The sequence below is a fragment of the Chrysochloris asiatica genome, unplaced genomic scaffold (assembly GCF_000296735.1).
Source record: "Chrysochloris asiatica unplaced genomic scaffold, ChrAsi1.0 scaffold00020, whole genome shotgun sequence".
Taxonomy (NCBI): Eukaryota; Metazoa; Chordata; class Mammalia; order Afrosoricida; family Chrysochloridae; genus Chrysochloris; species Chrysochloris asiatica.
In genome coordinates this window covers 22,946,315-22,962,930 of record NW_006408538.1, presented here as the reverse complement: position 1 = coordinate 22,962,930, position 16,616 = coordinate 22,946,315, and the positions used below count along the sequence as shown (strand labels likewise).

Sequence of the window (16,616 nt, the reverse complement as noted above, 5' to 3'; positions counted from 1 at the left end):
TTTCATCTTGCTTGCTTGCTTGTTCTAAGGGCTACATGCCTCCCAAGTATTAATGTTCACCTTATAGACTTGCAAAATTGCGTCACAAAGATGAGTTCAGTTGCAGGCCTATAGGGTGAGTATGGCCCATAGTCTTGGGCTTCCACCAGTTTCTCTCGGGCCAGTAAATCTGGTCTCTCTTAGGATTTTGATTTTGTTCCATTTTCTTCCACATTTCCTCCCTACTCTATTAAGGGCAGTTGACTCTGGAAGCTGGGCGCACCATCTTGTTCTTTTGGTCTCAGGGTTGTGGAGGCTAAGGTCCATTACACCACTGAACTAATGCCAACATTCTGTTTTCCCTTTCAAAATGTTTTTGGCTTCTCTTGTCACTAGATGCTCGGAGACCTCTACCTTTAAGACTCATTTTCAGGAAATACCATGGTGTGTGTGTGTGTGTGTGTGTGTGTGTGTGTGTGTGTGTACAAAATTAAGTCACTGGGGATGTGTTCCAAGAAATAGTTCATTTCATAATTGGATATTGGGCTTGAAATAAATAGAATTTCAATCCCCTATGATGTAATGATGGAGTCCTGGTGTGGCGCTGTGGGTTAATGAGCCAGACTTCAAAGCCATTTGAACTGCAAGGTTGGCAGTTCAAGCTCACCAGCCACTCCTTGAAAACCCTATACAGGGTCACTATGGATCAGAACCAACTCAATGGCACTTAACAACAACAGCAACATGATCTAATGATAGTGTATTCTAGGCTATAGGGATATAGGGAAGAAGTCTACTTTCCCTCCATATAAAGCTGGCTCCGAGTTTGTCATCATAACAATCAGAGACATTTGCATCATATTTTATGGTTTTTAAATAGCTTCAACATCCATTATCTCATTTAGTCCTCATTTGACCATCTGTGCATTTTAGCATCCCAGTGTGACTTCAGACCTTGGGATCTAAGCTCTGTCACAGACAGGACAACCTTATGGGCGCAAATCATGGTCACTAGGCAGCCAGCAAACTGAGGAGAATTTGCCAACTGCCACCTCTATAGCGCTACAGCCCTTCCAGCCAAGCTGTATTTTGCAGAGCAACCTTTATAAATGGACTGGTATTTTCCATGGTGGATCTTTTTAAAAACTGCAGGAAACATCATGATAGAAACCCTAGTGATGTAATGGATAAGCACTTGGCTAATGACGGGTTGCTGGATCAAACTCATCTAGCACCTCTGAGGGAGAAAGATGTGGCATGCTTCCATAAAGATTACAGCCAAGAAAACCCAATGGGACCGTTCTGTTCTGCTGCCTGAGGTCACTGTGAGTTGGAATTGTCTTGATGACCCCAAAAAGCAACAGAGAACTTGATGATGAGGAACACTCTTAGCCTGACCATCTCTGTACCTGGAAGAAAGGTGGTGTAGGTGTCTTCTGATTTGAGTGTCAATGGTGTGAAGCTCTTCAAGAAAAGAATGGTTTATGACATCACAGAAAAATGTCATTCCTGGTGATTTTGCCATTAATGGGTTTTCCATTTCCTAGCAGATTCAGCAGTTTGAAACTACCACCTGTTCCATGGGAGAAAGATGAGGCTTTCTGCTCCCGTAAAGATTTACAGCCTCAGAAACCCTGTAGAGGGTTGCTGTAAGTTGGAACTGACCCCATGGCACATTAACAACAACAGCACATTCTAGTGAAAGAGGCCCTGGGCTCTGACCTGGAAGTCAAGCCTCATTGCCCCAATGGAGATACAAGTTCTTTGAGCTTTCTTACTCTTAACACTTATTTGTTGTTGTAGTTAAATGTCGTAGAGTTGGTTCTGACGCATAGTGACACTGTATAGGGTTTCCAAGAAGTGGCTGGTAAGCTTGAACTGTCGACTTTGCAGTTCAAACCAACCTTGCTGTTCAGCGCATTAACCCACAATGCCACATCAGGACTCCTAACTCTAACATGCTTGGATAAAAAAACATCAGTTATGAGTCATGGTAGCATAGTGGTTATGAATCGGTTTGCGAACCACAAGGTGAGCAGTTCGAAACTGCCAACTGTTCTGCGGAAGAAAGATGAGGCTATCTGTTTCCGTAAAGATGTACAGCCTTGGAAACCTTGTACAGGGTCGCTATGGGTCAGAACCAACTCTACGGCACACAGCCACCAGCCTATGTATGACAGTGTAAAATTGCTTTATAAGGTCTTCTTGGGTATAATCTTTACAGAAACAGATTTCCAGGCCTTTATTCTGTGGTGCTATTGGGTGGGTTTCAACCTTCAAACTTTAGGTTAGTAGTCGAGCACAGATGCCACCCAGGACCTTAACCCTAGATAGTAGTATAGAAGTGTATCCTCTTAAATGACCTGTGGTTCTCCTGGTAGCTTCTTCAAAGTTGTGCGAAGATTTTCTCTTGGTTTCCCAGGACCACCTATTTTAACATTCTGTCTCAGTGAGGTCGATCCAGTGTGGAACAGTGGGGAGGCCCTGTTCCTGCCACTTAATTTTTCCAATTAGAAATGATTTGTTTCTAGATTCTGGAATTTTCCATCAGACCCATATTTCCCTCAAATGTCAAAGGACAAAGTTGCTAGAAACAAAGAATTTGAGTTCCTGGTCAATCTCTTCTCTTTGTTTCATACGTGTAGACTTCTCTTTAAGATTTTGTCACTTTCACCTTGTCTTCTCAAAAGAAATCTGTTGAAGTCTGAGAGATGGAACCAACTTGACTTGACTGTTTAAAAACACGTAAAATATATCTAAAGAACTCATACTAGATGGGGATAGGAAAGACCCAAGACTTAAAAGTATGGATTTCATATGCTGATGCCACATGAAGATATGCAAAACCCTCTTTCGAAAGTTTTGCTTGTTGGCTGATTGGTTTTAAAGTCATAAAGGTTATATGGTATTTGTCATGGGCTATTTCCCTTGACCCACAGACCATTTCTAACAAGAAGGCATTGGCTTTCTTTGTAGTGTCACATGTTTGGCCTCTATTTGGGGCCTAATTACCAGTACACTTGTTGTTGTTGTTAGGTGCCATCGAGTCAATTCTGGCTCATAGTGAGGAGCAACTGGACAGTTTCTGAGGAGCAACTGGTGGATTTGAGCTATTGACCTGGCACTTAGCAGTCTAGTGCTTACTATAGACTTAGTCTTTACGTTTTTACCTTTGATTTTATATTGCTGCTGGGTTTTTTTTGTTTTGTTTTGTCTTGTTATTATTTTGTTTTTGTTTTTGTTTTGTTTCGTGTCTGCCAAGTTAGGTGTTCTTATTTTGAATTTAAATAACTTTTTTTTTTTTTTAAACCCAAATTCTGTACTTGACATTAAGACCTTTAAAATCCTTTCTTTTTTTGTTGTTTTGTTGGTGGTGGGGTTTTTTTTTTGCCCATCTTCCCAACACTAGAGAACTTTTTGAATCTTGATTCTTTCGATCTATCATCTTTGCTTTTCTGCCTCATGCCACTTGAAAATGATAACAGCAACAGGACTCTGTGCCGTTGTCTCTGGTTTTGGCCTAATAGGACCAGGCCATCTGAGAGAGACTGTAAGACATCTGTGATAATCATCACAGGGCAGTGATTTCCAAAGTGTGGTCCCCAGATGGGTAGCATTTGCATCAGCATCACTTAGGGCTTGTCAGTAATACCTTTTCCTGCCTCACTGAGGGGTGGGCCCAGCAATCTGTGATTTAACAAACCCTCACAGTAATTCTGAGGCCCACTCAAGTTTGAAGACCATTGATCAAGGATAACGGAAAGGCTAGTACAAAGGAAGCAGTCAACTACATAGGCACCTGACACCTCACAGTCGATTTGAGGAGCCAATTTATGAACAACTTAGGCAGACGTCCTAGTCACATGGGCTGATCTGTCTGTCACAAGAAGACATTTCCTCTGGGCTCGATTTGACTCATTGGCAAATCTGAGAGTAGGGACCAGGGCTTGAAAGGAACAAGAGCAGTGTTCTAGAAGGACTGAAGTCTGAGGAATAGAAGAGCTGAATTCACACATCAGACAAAGAAAAGAAGATGGGTTGCAGTGACCTGGAGCCATCCAGGCAGTTGCTGAATCTCCCAAGGAGATTTTAAACAATTGAACATTCACAAAAGCAAAAATCTCATACCTGTTTGTGTTTCCACAGGCCCATCTGCTAAACATCCCAAGCTGGAATTGGAAGGAGGGGGATGATGCAATCTGCCTCGCGGAACTGAAGCTGGGTTTCATAGCCCAAAGCTGCCTGGCTCAAGGCCTCTCCACCATGCTTGCCAACCTCTTCTCCATGAGGTCATTCATAAAGGTAACGTCTTGTCTTATTAGAGCGCATTAGCCCAGGATTCAATTTGTCGTAGGGTTGAGTAGAGAGCACAGCTTAAACTCAAAACAGATCGGTGTGCTTTAACCACTTTGGCTAAGGAGAAATTCCTTGTTACAGATTTGGGCACAAGGCCAGCTGCTTTCAAAATTATGTTTTTATTTTTATTTGGCACATCCACGGCCATTAAATGATTGTTCAAAGCGCGATCCTGTCTTTTTTTAGATAAACCACATGTTTATCTATCAACAAAGCCTCCGCTGTTAAAACAAAAATATGATTTATATATATTCCATATGGCACTGGAGCGCCTAAAGAAAAGAATTATCATTTAGCTCTTTTACATCAAGTGGCTAGAGGACCTCTCACTGTGAGGATAAATGCAGACCATGTGTTTGTGCTGAAGCCCAAACCCCAACAACTTAATTCATTTATTTATTTCTGCACAATCAAGGAGGCCAACAAGGCTGAATGGAGAGTGAAACAATGAACTGGCTGCTCCGGAGTAGGGATCTGACACTGGGAGACAGGCAGTCTGGATGAATTCGTCTCCTGGTCTACTGTGTGCCCCAACAGCTGACAGGGCAGCCACTCCACAGCCTCCAGAGTGGTCACTGCCTGTTGCAGCAGCTCTGGCCAGGAGAGGACGGTCTCGCCTGTCCAGATGTGTGCTTCCAGGCATTGACTGCAGAGTCCAGGGTAACATAATGTTAGTCTTTACCCTAGGCCGTCACCGTGGCAAACCAATGCAGCAAGAGTGACTAGTTTGGGTCTTTGTGATTTGGTGGCACTTGGCTGAGGACCTGGGTTTACAGTCTTCATCCTGTTATCATGTCAAATTCATAACATAGAGAACGAGTGTACCACCACAGGGTACCACCAAGGGGGCAGATGCCCTTCCATCACCTCTAGTCCTTGTTCTCTTTGCCTCTGCACCCACATCCAGCGGTTCTTTGTTTTGTGGAGTGGAGGGAACGGGCCTGAGTGGAGTGAGAGGGATAGGTAAGGATGGGGTATTTGTGGCTGACTTACTCTGCCCAAGTGCTCACTCTGGGGATCGCGAGTTGTATTACTCAGAGCCATATTGTTTTCTAGGCCCTGAATCTTTTTACTTGCATCATTTAAATTAGACCAGTAAGTATTTTACATTGCTCTACATCAAAGAACAAATGGTTTTGAAATACCTTGAATCACTTTAAGTATGTTCATAGCAATTAATACCCGGGTTTTAAAAATCCTTCTCTCAGACTTCCTGTATGCCCGATGACTCCAACTGGAGCGTTCCCAGCTCGAACTCGACTTGCAAATGAGGACTGACTTTAGTCCATCAGCTGTCCCACTGTTTAAGTGATGCTGAATGCAAAATGTAGGCAGCAGGGCAGTCTGTGTGGCTGTGTCTTATGCTTAGGGACAAGCTCCCACAGCCAGAAGTAGCCATGTGTCATAGTCAACATGAAAAACTCAGACCCTGGATGAAGGACTGTCACCAAGACAGCTCCTTGGGCTCTTCCAGCCAAGCTCTAGTGGTTTCTTCCAGTAGGGGCTTGCCAACAGGGCCAACCACATGGCCTTAGGAGCTGGGCTCTGCTTCCTTGTGTTGATGTGACATGAACTTTGGCGGGGCCCACCACAGATGGGGCACTTGCCATGCGTATGTTTTGATTTTGTGGTGCCTGAATGGTAACTAGAGCTGCCTGTCAAGAAAATTTCTAAAACTTCTGTGACGCTTGGTTCCTGAGTGTCGTTACCAATAGGGAAAACTTCTGCCCAGCTTCTCTCAAGACCCTACAGGGCCTCACCTCCACAGCCCAGAACTTCCCTCCAGTCAAGCTAATCCTACTGCCAAGTTCCTATTGAAGAAGAGCTGTGGGAAAAGCCAGGCTTTGGTGTAACTGAAAACACATTTCCCTCCAAGGGTTATGTTACCATGTTCTTTCTCTCCAGGGCTAACTTCCCCATGTTAGGAAGGCGCTCTCTGAACATGGCCTTTTGGCATGAGATGGTCTTTGGGTTGGGAATCTCTGAGACACATATTCAGTGATCTGCAAATTGCAAGGTTTGTCTGTCTTCCATCTCTCTTGATATATGTATTGTTGTTGCTAAGTGCCGTCGAGTCAGTTCTGACTCATAGCGACCCTATATAGGGTTTCTAAGGAACAGCTGGTGGGTTTGAACTACCGACCTTGTAGTTAAGAGTTGACAGCTCAAGCTCACCAGTCACTTCTTGGAAATCCTATACAGGGTCACTATGAGTCAGAACCAAGTTGACGACAGTTAACAATAACAGCAATGTACATATATATGGAGTTCTGGTGTGGCACTGTGTGCTAATGCATTGGACTGCAAAGTTGGTTTAAACTGCAAGGTCGGTATACAGGGTTGCTATGAGTTGGAGCTGACTCGATGGCATCCAACAACAACAGCATACATATACACGTATATATGAAGCTCTGGTAGAATAGTGGGTTGCGAGTAGGGCTGCTAATGCAATGCCAGCTGTTCGAAACTACCAGCTTTCTGCTCCTGTAAAGATTTATAGCCCCAGAAACCCTATTCAAGGTTGCTAAGAGTTGGAACCAACTCTGCAGCACACCACCACCACCATATAGCTTATGTATATACACATACATATACCTGGTATGGCGCTGTAGGATCAGCACTGAACTGGGAACCACAAGGTCCACAGTTCAAACCCACCAGCCTCTCCTCAGAAACCCTATACAGGGTTGCTATGAGTCAGAACCGACTTGACTGTACTTAACAACAACAAATATATTTTTATGAACTTGTGGTGTGGTGCTATAGGAGAGGACCAGCACTGAACTGTGGACCACAAGGTCAGCAGTTCAAATATAGATTGGGAAAGCTTTATTCATATGCTCCTATTCAATATTGTGGGCTTTGTGTGACTGCCTTACAAACCCCACTTCGTTCATTTGGTATTTTTTCTCTATCACCTCCCATTCTGGGAATCATAAAGCCCTCGCATTTATTGATGGATTTACTGAGTGGTGGGGTTGCTGACAAGGAGTTCTGGTAGCGTAGTGGATTATGAATCGGGCTGCGAACCGCAAGGTCAGTAGTTTGAAACTACCAACTGTTCCGCGGGAGAAAGATGAGCCTTTCTGCTCCTGTAAAGATTTACAGCCTCGGAAACCCTGTACAGGGTCGTTATGGGTCGGAACCGACTCCACGGCACATAACCACCACCACCACCAGGGTTGCTGAAAGAAATGGAAAGCTTCAAATGTATTACTGTGTACAAATATTGCTGTCCTCACTCAGACTTCCATGACTTACGGAGGAGAACTCCCTAGCACTTCCCTCGTGACTGGTAGACTTGTTACTTGTCGAGAGAAGGGTTGAAGCGCTGGTTGAACTCTGTCCTGTGAGAACACCAAGGTTTGTGGAAGCCAGAAAGGAAGAGTGAGCTTCCCCTGTCCCTCGCCTGGTGTTGGTGAAGCATCTGTTTCCTTCCAGTCCTCAAAGGAGAGGAAGAGGGACAAGACTCTAACAGGGGTGACATCATAGATGCAAGTGCAGTGGTGCTCCACTAGGCGTCCGTTACGTTGTTGTTTGAACCACAAGGCTTGACCTTGTGGTTCAAACCAACCTTAGGATTCAGTGCATATCCTGCAGTACCACACCAGGACTCCAGGACTTTTAGTATACATGAGACCAAGAAATCAAGACTGAAGTGTGGGTGGTAAAATTTAACAAGAGAGACAGGGACCACTGGCAAATGGGAATTGCAACAGAGAACCGACTCAAAAGTACTTCAAAACATGGGGATACTTATTTATCCCCCACGTAATCATTATCAAAGATCCTAACCTTAAAGACCCTAAAGACTCTAAGGGCCCTAATCCTAATGAGCCAAAGTCATTACCCCTGAAAGTTTAGTTTTTATTTGGGACATACCATCAATGAGTGAATTGATCTAAACCTTTTGGGAATCTATTTACATTTTTAGTCCAAATTATTGAGGGGTAATATTTGCACCCTGCTATGAGAGACTTTTTTTTCTTGCCACTTACTTTGGGGATACATAATTCAATCCATAACAGTTAGCTTCTTCATTTGAATGTAATTTTTGATCCATTGATTTCTTTTGCATTTTAGCTTAGTTTTAGTGTCTTATGCAAACTCTTAACGTGCATTTTAGCGTTTGCATAGCGTTTAGTGTTTGTCTGATTTCAAAGACCGCATATCCAAATAATGTTACATTCACAGATAATGAGGGGTTAAGATTTCAGCATAACCTTTTTTGGGAACACAATTTAACCCGCATAACAATTTAGATTAAAAAAAAAAAAAACAGTGAAAAGGAAAGGTAATCTGGAGAAAAATCTACTCATGAGCCTTGAAAAATTATATTTCTAAGAAATCAATAGTAAATTTGCCTTGTGTATGTGTGTGTGTGTGTGTGTGTGTGTGTACACAGTTCTATGACTTTGAGCATGGCCGAGCAATCTAAGGCTCCAGTCTCTTCAGGTTCGAATCCCACTACTGCCTGGTGTGGTGTGGAGTCCTGGTGTGGTGCTGTGGGTCAATGTGCTGGACTGCGTGGTTGGTTTGAACTGCAAGATCTCCAATTCAAGCTCACCAGCTGCCCCTCAGAAACCCTATACAGGATCACTATGATTCAGAACTGTCTCAATGGCACACAACAGTTTGAAGTAGGCTTGACCTAACATCTTTATAAATTGTACTATTATTCTTACTAGAATTAGCTTTCCTTTGTAGTTGCTTTTGTTGTTGTTTGGTGCTGTGGGGTTGGTTCTGACTCATAGTGACTCGATGTACAACAGAATGAAACACTGCCCAGTCCTGCTTCATCCTCACAATCCTTCCTACTTGATGGTACCCACCATGTCAGTCCATCTTGTTGAGTGTCTTCCTCTTTTGCTCTAACCCTCTACTTTGCCAAGCACTCTGTCTTTTTCAAGGACTGGACTGTCCTGATAACATATCCAGAGTGTGTGAGAAGAAGTCTCATCATCCACACTTCTAAGGAACATACGTTTTCCATGACAGATTCCTTTGTTCTGCAGGCAGCCCGTCTTATATTAATTATACTTCATCAACACCATCATTCAAATGCATCCCTTTTGTAGACTTCCTTATTCATGGTCTAACTTTTGCATGCATATGTTGTTATTAAGTGCCGTTGAGTTAGTTCAGACCCATGGAGACCCTGTATAGGGTTTCCAAGGAGTTGTTGGTGACCTTGAACCATTGGACCTTGCAGTTCAAACCGACTTTGAAGTCCAGTTTATTAACCCACAGAGCTACACCAGGTGTGCATATAAGGTGACTGAAAATAACATGGCTGGGGTCAGGTGCACCTCAGTCCTCAAAGTGACATCTTAGCTCTTTGCCTCTTTAAAGGGCTCTTTCGTAGCAGATTTGCCCAATGCAGTACATCATTTGATTTCTGAACGGATGCTTCCATGGATTTAAGTTGTGAAAAGTTTGTGTGTTTCCTTTAAAAAATTTCTTTTCAATCTTCATTGAGTCTTTTAGTTTAGCACATTTAAATAGTTCCCCAGATTGCTCATGATTTTAACTCTGCCTTTCAGTCAATCAATTTTATACACATATATATACACACACAGAGTCCTGGTGTGGCACTGTAGGGTAAACGCTGGACTGCTAATCACAGGGTTGCTGGTTCAAATCCACCAGGTGCTCTTTGGAAACCCTACACAGGGTCTCTATGAGTCAGAACTGACTGCATGACACATATATACACACACACATACCCAGCCTGTATATTTCATAATCATTTCCTAGTTGAATTAATCTTTTACCAGAATGGTAATGTATGGACAAGGGAGTTTGGCAGGCTTTCTGAAATGGGGCTAGGGCTCTATCTGATAACCTTGGCCTTCTTCACTTGGGTCTCCACTTTCAGGGAGCTCTAATGGTACTAGGGCAGAGGGTTTGTCTGGAAAATGAAATCCTAATGGTATAAGTGAGAAGCAAACTGTCACTTATTCCAGTACCTGAAGTCTGTGTCCCTTCAATCACAAATGATGTTGTGATAAGGGACCTCTCCAGAAAGCCTTCATCAGTGGCTCAATGTTCCCAATAAATGGTACTCACTTCCTTGGTAATCTCCTAGCTTTTACATATGCAGAAGACTCCCGAATTTACATCTTCACCCAGATCCCCCAAACCCAGGATCATCTCCTCAGCTATTACTCAACATTTCCACTTGAATGACTCTGAATATGAATGCTTATCACCACCACCAGTGTTCCTTCAGGTTCAACTACCTTCATCTCTCTCCTAGCGTATTGGACCACCAGCCTTGGAGCTTGTCTCCTTGCTTTCCTGTAGCCCTCTCTCTGATCTGTCCTCAACAAAGCATCCCAAAGGATTCTTCTAGAACATGAGCTGGATTGATCTTGCCACTTGTCTTCATAAAATCCCTCCGTGACTTTCCATCTCACCAGAACGAAGGCCTGACAGCAGCATGCCAGCTGTGGCCTCTCTGATGTCTCTTCTACACACTCTCAAGTTCCCCACTGCCTTTGGTTCTAAGGGTTCTAGAGATTTGGGTTCCAAAGCATTTGTACACGCTGTACCCTCTAGCTGGACCCTTCCCTAGATAGTGAATGACTTCCTTTCCTCATATTCTTTTAGCCTTTGTGCCTTTGTTCGATGTTAATTTCTCAATGAGACATATCTTCCCTGAAAACGTCAGAAATGCATTTAGAAAACAGTATCACGTTCTCTACATTCATATCTTTATCTACTCTCCTTGCTAATTTTCTGCATGACATTTGTCATTTGTTATTTGTCATTGATTGCCACTCTTCCCTAGAGACTGTAAGCATCCTGAAGGCAAGCACTAGCTAAATTCTGAGTACCTAGAAAAGCATCTGATTCTTAAATTTTTCTCCAGTGGCTATCAAGCCAATTCTTGGTGGCCTCATCTGTTTCTGAGTAGAATTGAATTCCGTCATGTTTCTATGGTGGGTTTCTCAGAAGTAGACCACCAAGGTGCCTCTGAGTGAACTCAGACCACCAACTTTTTAGTTAGCAACTGAGTCCCATCCAAAGACACCTCTTACACCTAAGAAACATTCAGTAAATTTTAGTTGAATCAAGTAATGAGGAAACTGGATAGCTGCCTCTTGAAATGGTTGAACATCGACCGTTTCTTTTTGATACAGCGACTTTGTGTATTCCTTCCATCTTCTTTTAATGCTTTCTGCACCGTTCAGTATTTTGCTCATAGAATCCTTCACTATTTCAAGTCAAAGTTTGAGTTTTTAATTCAGTTTTTTCAATTTGAGAAATGCTGAGCGTGTTCTTCCCAGGTCTTCTCATATTTCATTATAATCCTTGACTTTGTCTGTCCAAGCTGTGGTTAGAAATTTGCTGTTCAAATTCTTCACCTCCTCATTTCTCCCACTAGCTTTAGCTTCTCAGTCCTGGTGCGACTCTGTGGGTTAATATGCTAGATTGCAAGATCGAGCTGAATCACAAGATCTGCGGTTCAAGCTTACCAGCCGCTCCTCGGAAACCCTTTACAGGGTCACTACGGGTCAGAACCGACTCAACGGCACTTAGCAACAACAGTCACCTTTATTATAGACAGCTGGGTGGAGCTAAGACTCAGAGACGCTTCAAATTTGACCTGATTTGGGATCTGACAGTGTTTTCCTCTGCTACTGTACACAGCCCCCTTGCCAAATTAGAGAACTCAAACTTCATGCAGAAGGAAATGCAAACCTTTATAATCCTTGGCCAGGACTGCTTGGAGGCTGGTTAGAGTTGGTTATAAACCATATCTGCTGCCAGAAAATCCAGTTAGTGTGTTGTTTAAATTCACAAATCAAAATAAGCCCCCATGAATGGAAATGAATTTGTTAACCCCCAGTATCACATTTGGATCCATGTTGCTGCCCATTCCCTTTCCTTCCTACTTGATTCTTATTAAATATCAGAGGCTTCAGTGTCCATCCCCCCAGTGCCCCTCACTTGGCTGAAGGTCGTTGACAACCATCTGCAGGCAGGGTACCTACTTGGAAAAGACTTCAAATAAAGAGAGAAGTAATCCATGAACTATTAACAGGACTTCCGTTCCCCTATGGCCCTGGCAATTTCTAGAGCTCTGAATTAAAGAGTTCTCAGACCTTTACAAATTCTCAAGGCAAACATTATTAGCAAAGAGTAGTTCATACGGCATGTTAGAAGATTACCAGAAAATGTCAATGGGACTTCTGAATAAAATGAAGTTGAAACTCCCCTCCCCATCTTCCTTTTTTCCTTTCCTTCCCTCAAATATGATTAGAAAGGCATTCCATGTGTCTTATATGTTTGGTCAGTCAAAGCCAAACGGACATGATTAACGGTGACAGGAACACATTTAACTCATTATTCTTTACTTTGCAGCAAAATGATTTGTGTAAACTGTCTGCCTAGCATTAAAGGTAAAACAAACTTAGAAACCCCAAAATGTTTTATTTTCGTCTAATATTTTCCTTTTGGTTTTATAGCTGTAATCACATGTGGATTCCTTTATTTGGCTTTTGGCACATGCTGAACAAAGGGGAGAGCAGCAAAGAAAGATTACATAACATAGAAACAGAGGACAAAGCCCAGAAACTGTAATGCCGGCACTTAAAATGAACCTTCTCTGGAGGAGCTGCCACCCCACCTTTCTCAGCAGGCAGGAAATTGTCATTAAGTGAAATTAGACTCATCTTATTGACCAAATTACTGGTTAAATAGCAAAAGGAACGCTTTCCAAATTTGTTGCCCTTGTTAAGTACCATCAAGTAGGTTCTAACTCATAGCAACCCTGTATTGGGCTTCTGAGGAGAGACTGGTGGGTTTGAACTGCTGACCTTGTGGTAATTGTGTTCATTTCTGAGTCCACCTTCCCTTCTTTGGGCTGATTACACCTGGCTTCCCATTCCCCCCAACTTTTCAACTTAATTTTTTTGAGTGCCATCCTCTATCAGTGAAGTTTACAAGCTCGAATCGCAAAATGTTTCATAGACCATAAGGATTAAACTCAGAATTCATTATTAAATCTATTGGTTCCCACTACCCAGATAAGCACTGGAACGATCAGCTCAAGGTTGGCAGTTCAAACCCACTAGCTGTTCCATTGAGTCAGAACTGACTCAATAGCACTTAATAACAATAACAATAGCCACTGTGGGTCGGAACCAATGCGACAGCACATAACAACAACAACCACCTAAAAGGAACCCAAAGTGAATCTGTGCTCAAAACAGAGATGAGGGACCCAGAACCTCGAGGAAACTATTCTACAAATCTGAGAGATGTAAAACTGGGACCCGACATTGATTGATCCAGCAGGGATTTTGTGCAAAGGCACTAGACTGCAAAGTTGGTTTGATCCACAAGGTTGGCAGTTCGAACTCACCTGCTGCTCCTCAGAAACCCTATACAGGGTCACTATGAGTTGTAACCGACTCAGTGGTGCTTAACAACAACAACAAACTTAAGTTTGCATTGCACTTTACATTTTACAAGATATATATGTTTCTTGTAGCATTTCATTTGATTGTATAGCACAGCATTTATTGAGTGTGGTGCTGTGGATCAACACTGGACTGCGTACCACAAGGTCAGCAGTTCAAACCCACCAGTTGCTCTTCAGAAAGCCTATGCAGAGTCACTGTAAATCGGAACCAACTCAATGGCACGTGACAACAATGTGACAACAATATAGAAAAGATGCCTGGTGCAGAGCTGCTCGTCTCTCTGACCCTTCCTCATCTAGAAAGCCCCAAACCAAACCCAACCACTTCCATTAAATTGTGTCCAACCATTAGTAACCCTTTAAAACAGAACCCTGATGTGATGCTGTGGGATAAACACTAGATTGGTAAGGGCAGCAGTTCAAACCCACCAGCCACTCTTGGAAACTCAATACTGAGTTTGAGTCGGAACTAAGTCAATGGTCATCAACAACAGCAGCAATGACCAAGGACAGAGTAGAAGTGTCCTACAGAGCTTCTGACACTCTAAATACTTGTGGGAACAGACAACCTCATCTTTCATGGAGTAACCGGTGGGTTTGAACTAGGAAGTTTTCAGTTAGCAGCCCAACATTTATTTAAGCAAGCCACAATTCCACTAGGGCATCTATACGACCAGTTTGGCGAGCTCATTTGAGAGAGTAGAAGTTTACTTCTGCTTGCATAGGTGGTTGAGAAATGGTAAACCCTTGGTCAGAACACCATCCCATCATCAGGTTCTTAGCTTAGCGCTTTTCTACTATTGTATGTTCTTCCCCTAGAGTCCTGGGGTGGCGCTGTGGGTTAATGCACTGGACTGCAAAGTCATCCTGAACTGCAAAGTTGGCAGTTCAAGCTCACCAGCTGCTCCTTGAAAACCCTATACAGGGTCGCTATGAATTGGAACCGACTCAACGACACTTAACAACAACAAAACAACAAACATTCTTCCCCTAGAAAAATAGCTCAAATATAAACACTGCTTGTTTTATTTTTTTCTTAATAGTCAAATCAGTAGCTCTTAAGAAGAATAGAAACCACTTTGCAATATTTGTAAACATAGTGTTGTGGATTTCTCTCAACCATGCCAATCTATGTGATACAAAAATGAAGATATTTTTCCAAAGATAAGACTGTCTGACTGCCCCACCCTCTACCACTATACCTTATCAGTACTTTTTCTCTTGACCCGAAATTTGTTATTCAAGTCAAGTGCTGCAGCTGAGCAGGGGAGGGAGGTGACAGCTAATTTGCTGGGGATGTAATAAGGCTAAAAAGCTTAGATCCATATAAAAGCCCAGAAGTGTTTATATTTCATCTGAGTGAAGGAATGAGTGGATTAGAGAGTTTCTAATGGACTTCAACACAGAGAAGGCAGCAGTAAAGAAGTAGTGATTTCCAGAATGGATAAACAATGCTAATAAAACGAGCAAGGGAAATCTCTAGAGAAAAATGTCTAACAGATCCTACTTCTGACAGACTCTTTCTGATCATAATAAAAGTATTCAAGTAACTCAACCCATGTCAGAATAGATAAGATCTCAAGGGTGGTAGAAAAATCCAGTTGAATATACCAAGCATTTCTTCTGACCATTTTCCCTTACATGTAAAAAATGAAATCTACTTCCACTGAGTTAATTCCAACTCACAGTGACTCTGCATAGGGTTAGTGAGACTGTAAATGTTTAAGGGAGCAGATAACCTCCACGTTCTCCTGTAGTGCCACCAGGGCGCTCTAATTTTCCCCCCACTATAGATAGTGCTTAACGCATATCGTCATTGTTGTCAAAGTGCTATCGAGCCGGTTGCCACTCAGAGCGACCCTGTAAAGGGTTTCAGAGGAACAGCTGGGAGGGTTTGAACCACTAACGTCAACATTAACAGTCCAGTGCTTAGCCTACAGCACCACAGCAGGACTGCTTAAGGTATGCAGACGCACTAGAATTCAGATATCTAGATATCTCTAACTTTAATTTTATTTTTTAAATTAACATACAGTGAAATTAATTTTTGTATATGATTTTGTGCATCTTTACACATATTTAGAGTTGTTCAACCAACACCACCCCACAAACCCCTAATGCCATCTTTATAGTCACAGCCTCCCTGGACCCTTAACCCTGACAACTACCGAGGCGTCTTCTGTCATTGTGGTGTTCCTTACTTTTCTTTTTGAGAATATTGTGTAATTAGAATCATACAGTATGTAGCATTTTCACATAAATGTTTTCATTCAGTGTAAGTCTCCTGTGATTCACTCAAGTGTTGCCTGTGTTAATACTTCATTGTTCCCTGTGCCAAACAGTGTGGCATTTTATAGACATACTGCAGTTTCTTTATCCAGTCATCCCTTCAACTGTATTTCGGTTGCTTTCATTTTTGGGTCCTGATGTGATGCTGTAGGCTAAGCACTGGACTACTAACCACAAGTTTGGCAGTTCAAACCTACCTACTGTTCCTCAGAAACCCTTCAGTCATAACTAACTCAACAACACTGGCAGGAATACAGTAATGAAATATTTGTGTAGAAGTCTATGTAGATGTAATCTTTATAAATATCTAAAAGTTGGTTTGCTGGATTATGGGATAAGTGTATATTTAACTTTTAAAAAATCAGATAATGTCTTTTCCAGAGTTCTCTTGCTCACCCACTCTACTTCCTTGCCAACACTTGGTATTGTCAGTATTTTATTTTAGTCATTCTAATAGGTGTGTGGTGGCACCTCATGTTTTTAATATGCATCTCCCTAATAGCTAATGGGGTGATGCTGTGGGCGTCAGACTGCAAAGTTGTTTGAACTTCAAGGTCAG

General features: G+C 42.4%; 1 protein-coding gene across 31 annotated transcripts in view; it reads left to right on the top strand.

Annotated features, from left to right (window-relative positions):
* KCNMA1 (potassium large conductance calcium-activated channel, subfamily M, alpha member 1) overlaps nt 1–16,616 on the top strand; it is a 1,077,241-nt gene that overhangs the window by 765,416 nt on the left and 295,209 nt on the right. For all 31 annotated transcript variants that reach the window (XM_006837432.1, XM_006837421.1, XM_006837418.1 and 28 more), the window contains one exon: nt 4,126–4,281. In XM_006837432.1, coding sequence (XP_006837495.1) covers nt 4,126–4,281 — 156 coding nt within the window. The remainder of the gene's footprint in view (nt 1–4,125; nt 4,282–16,616) is intronic.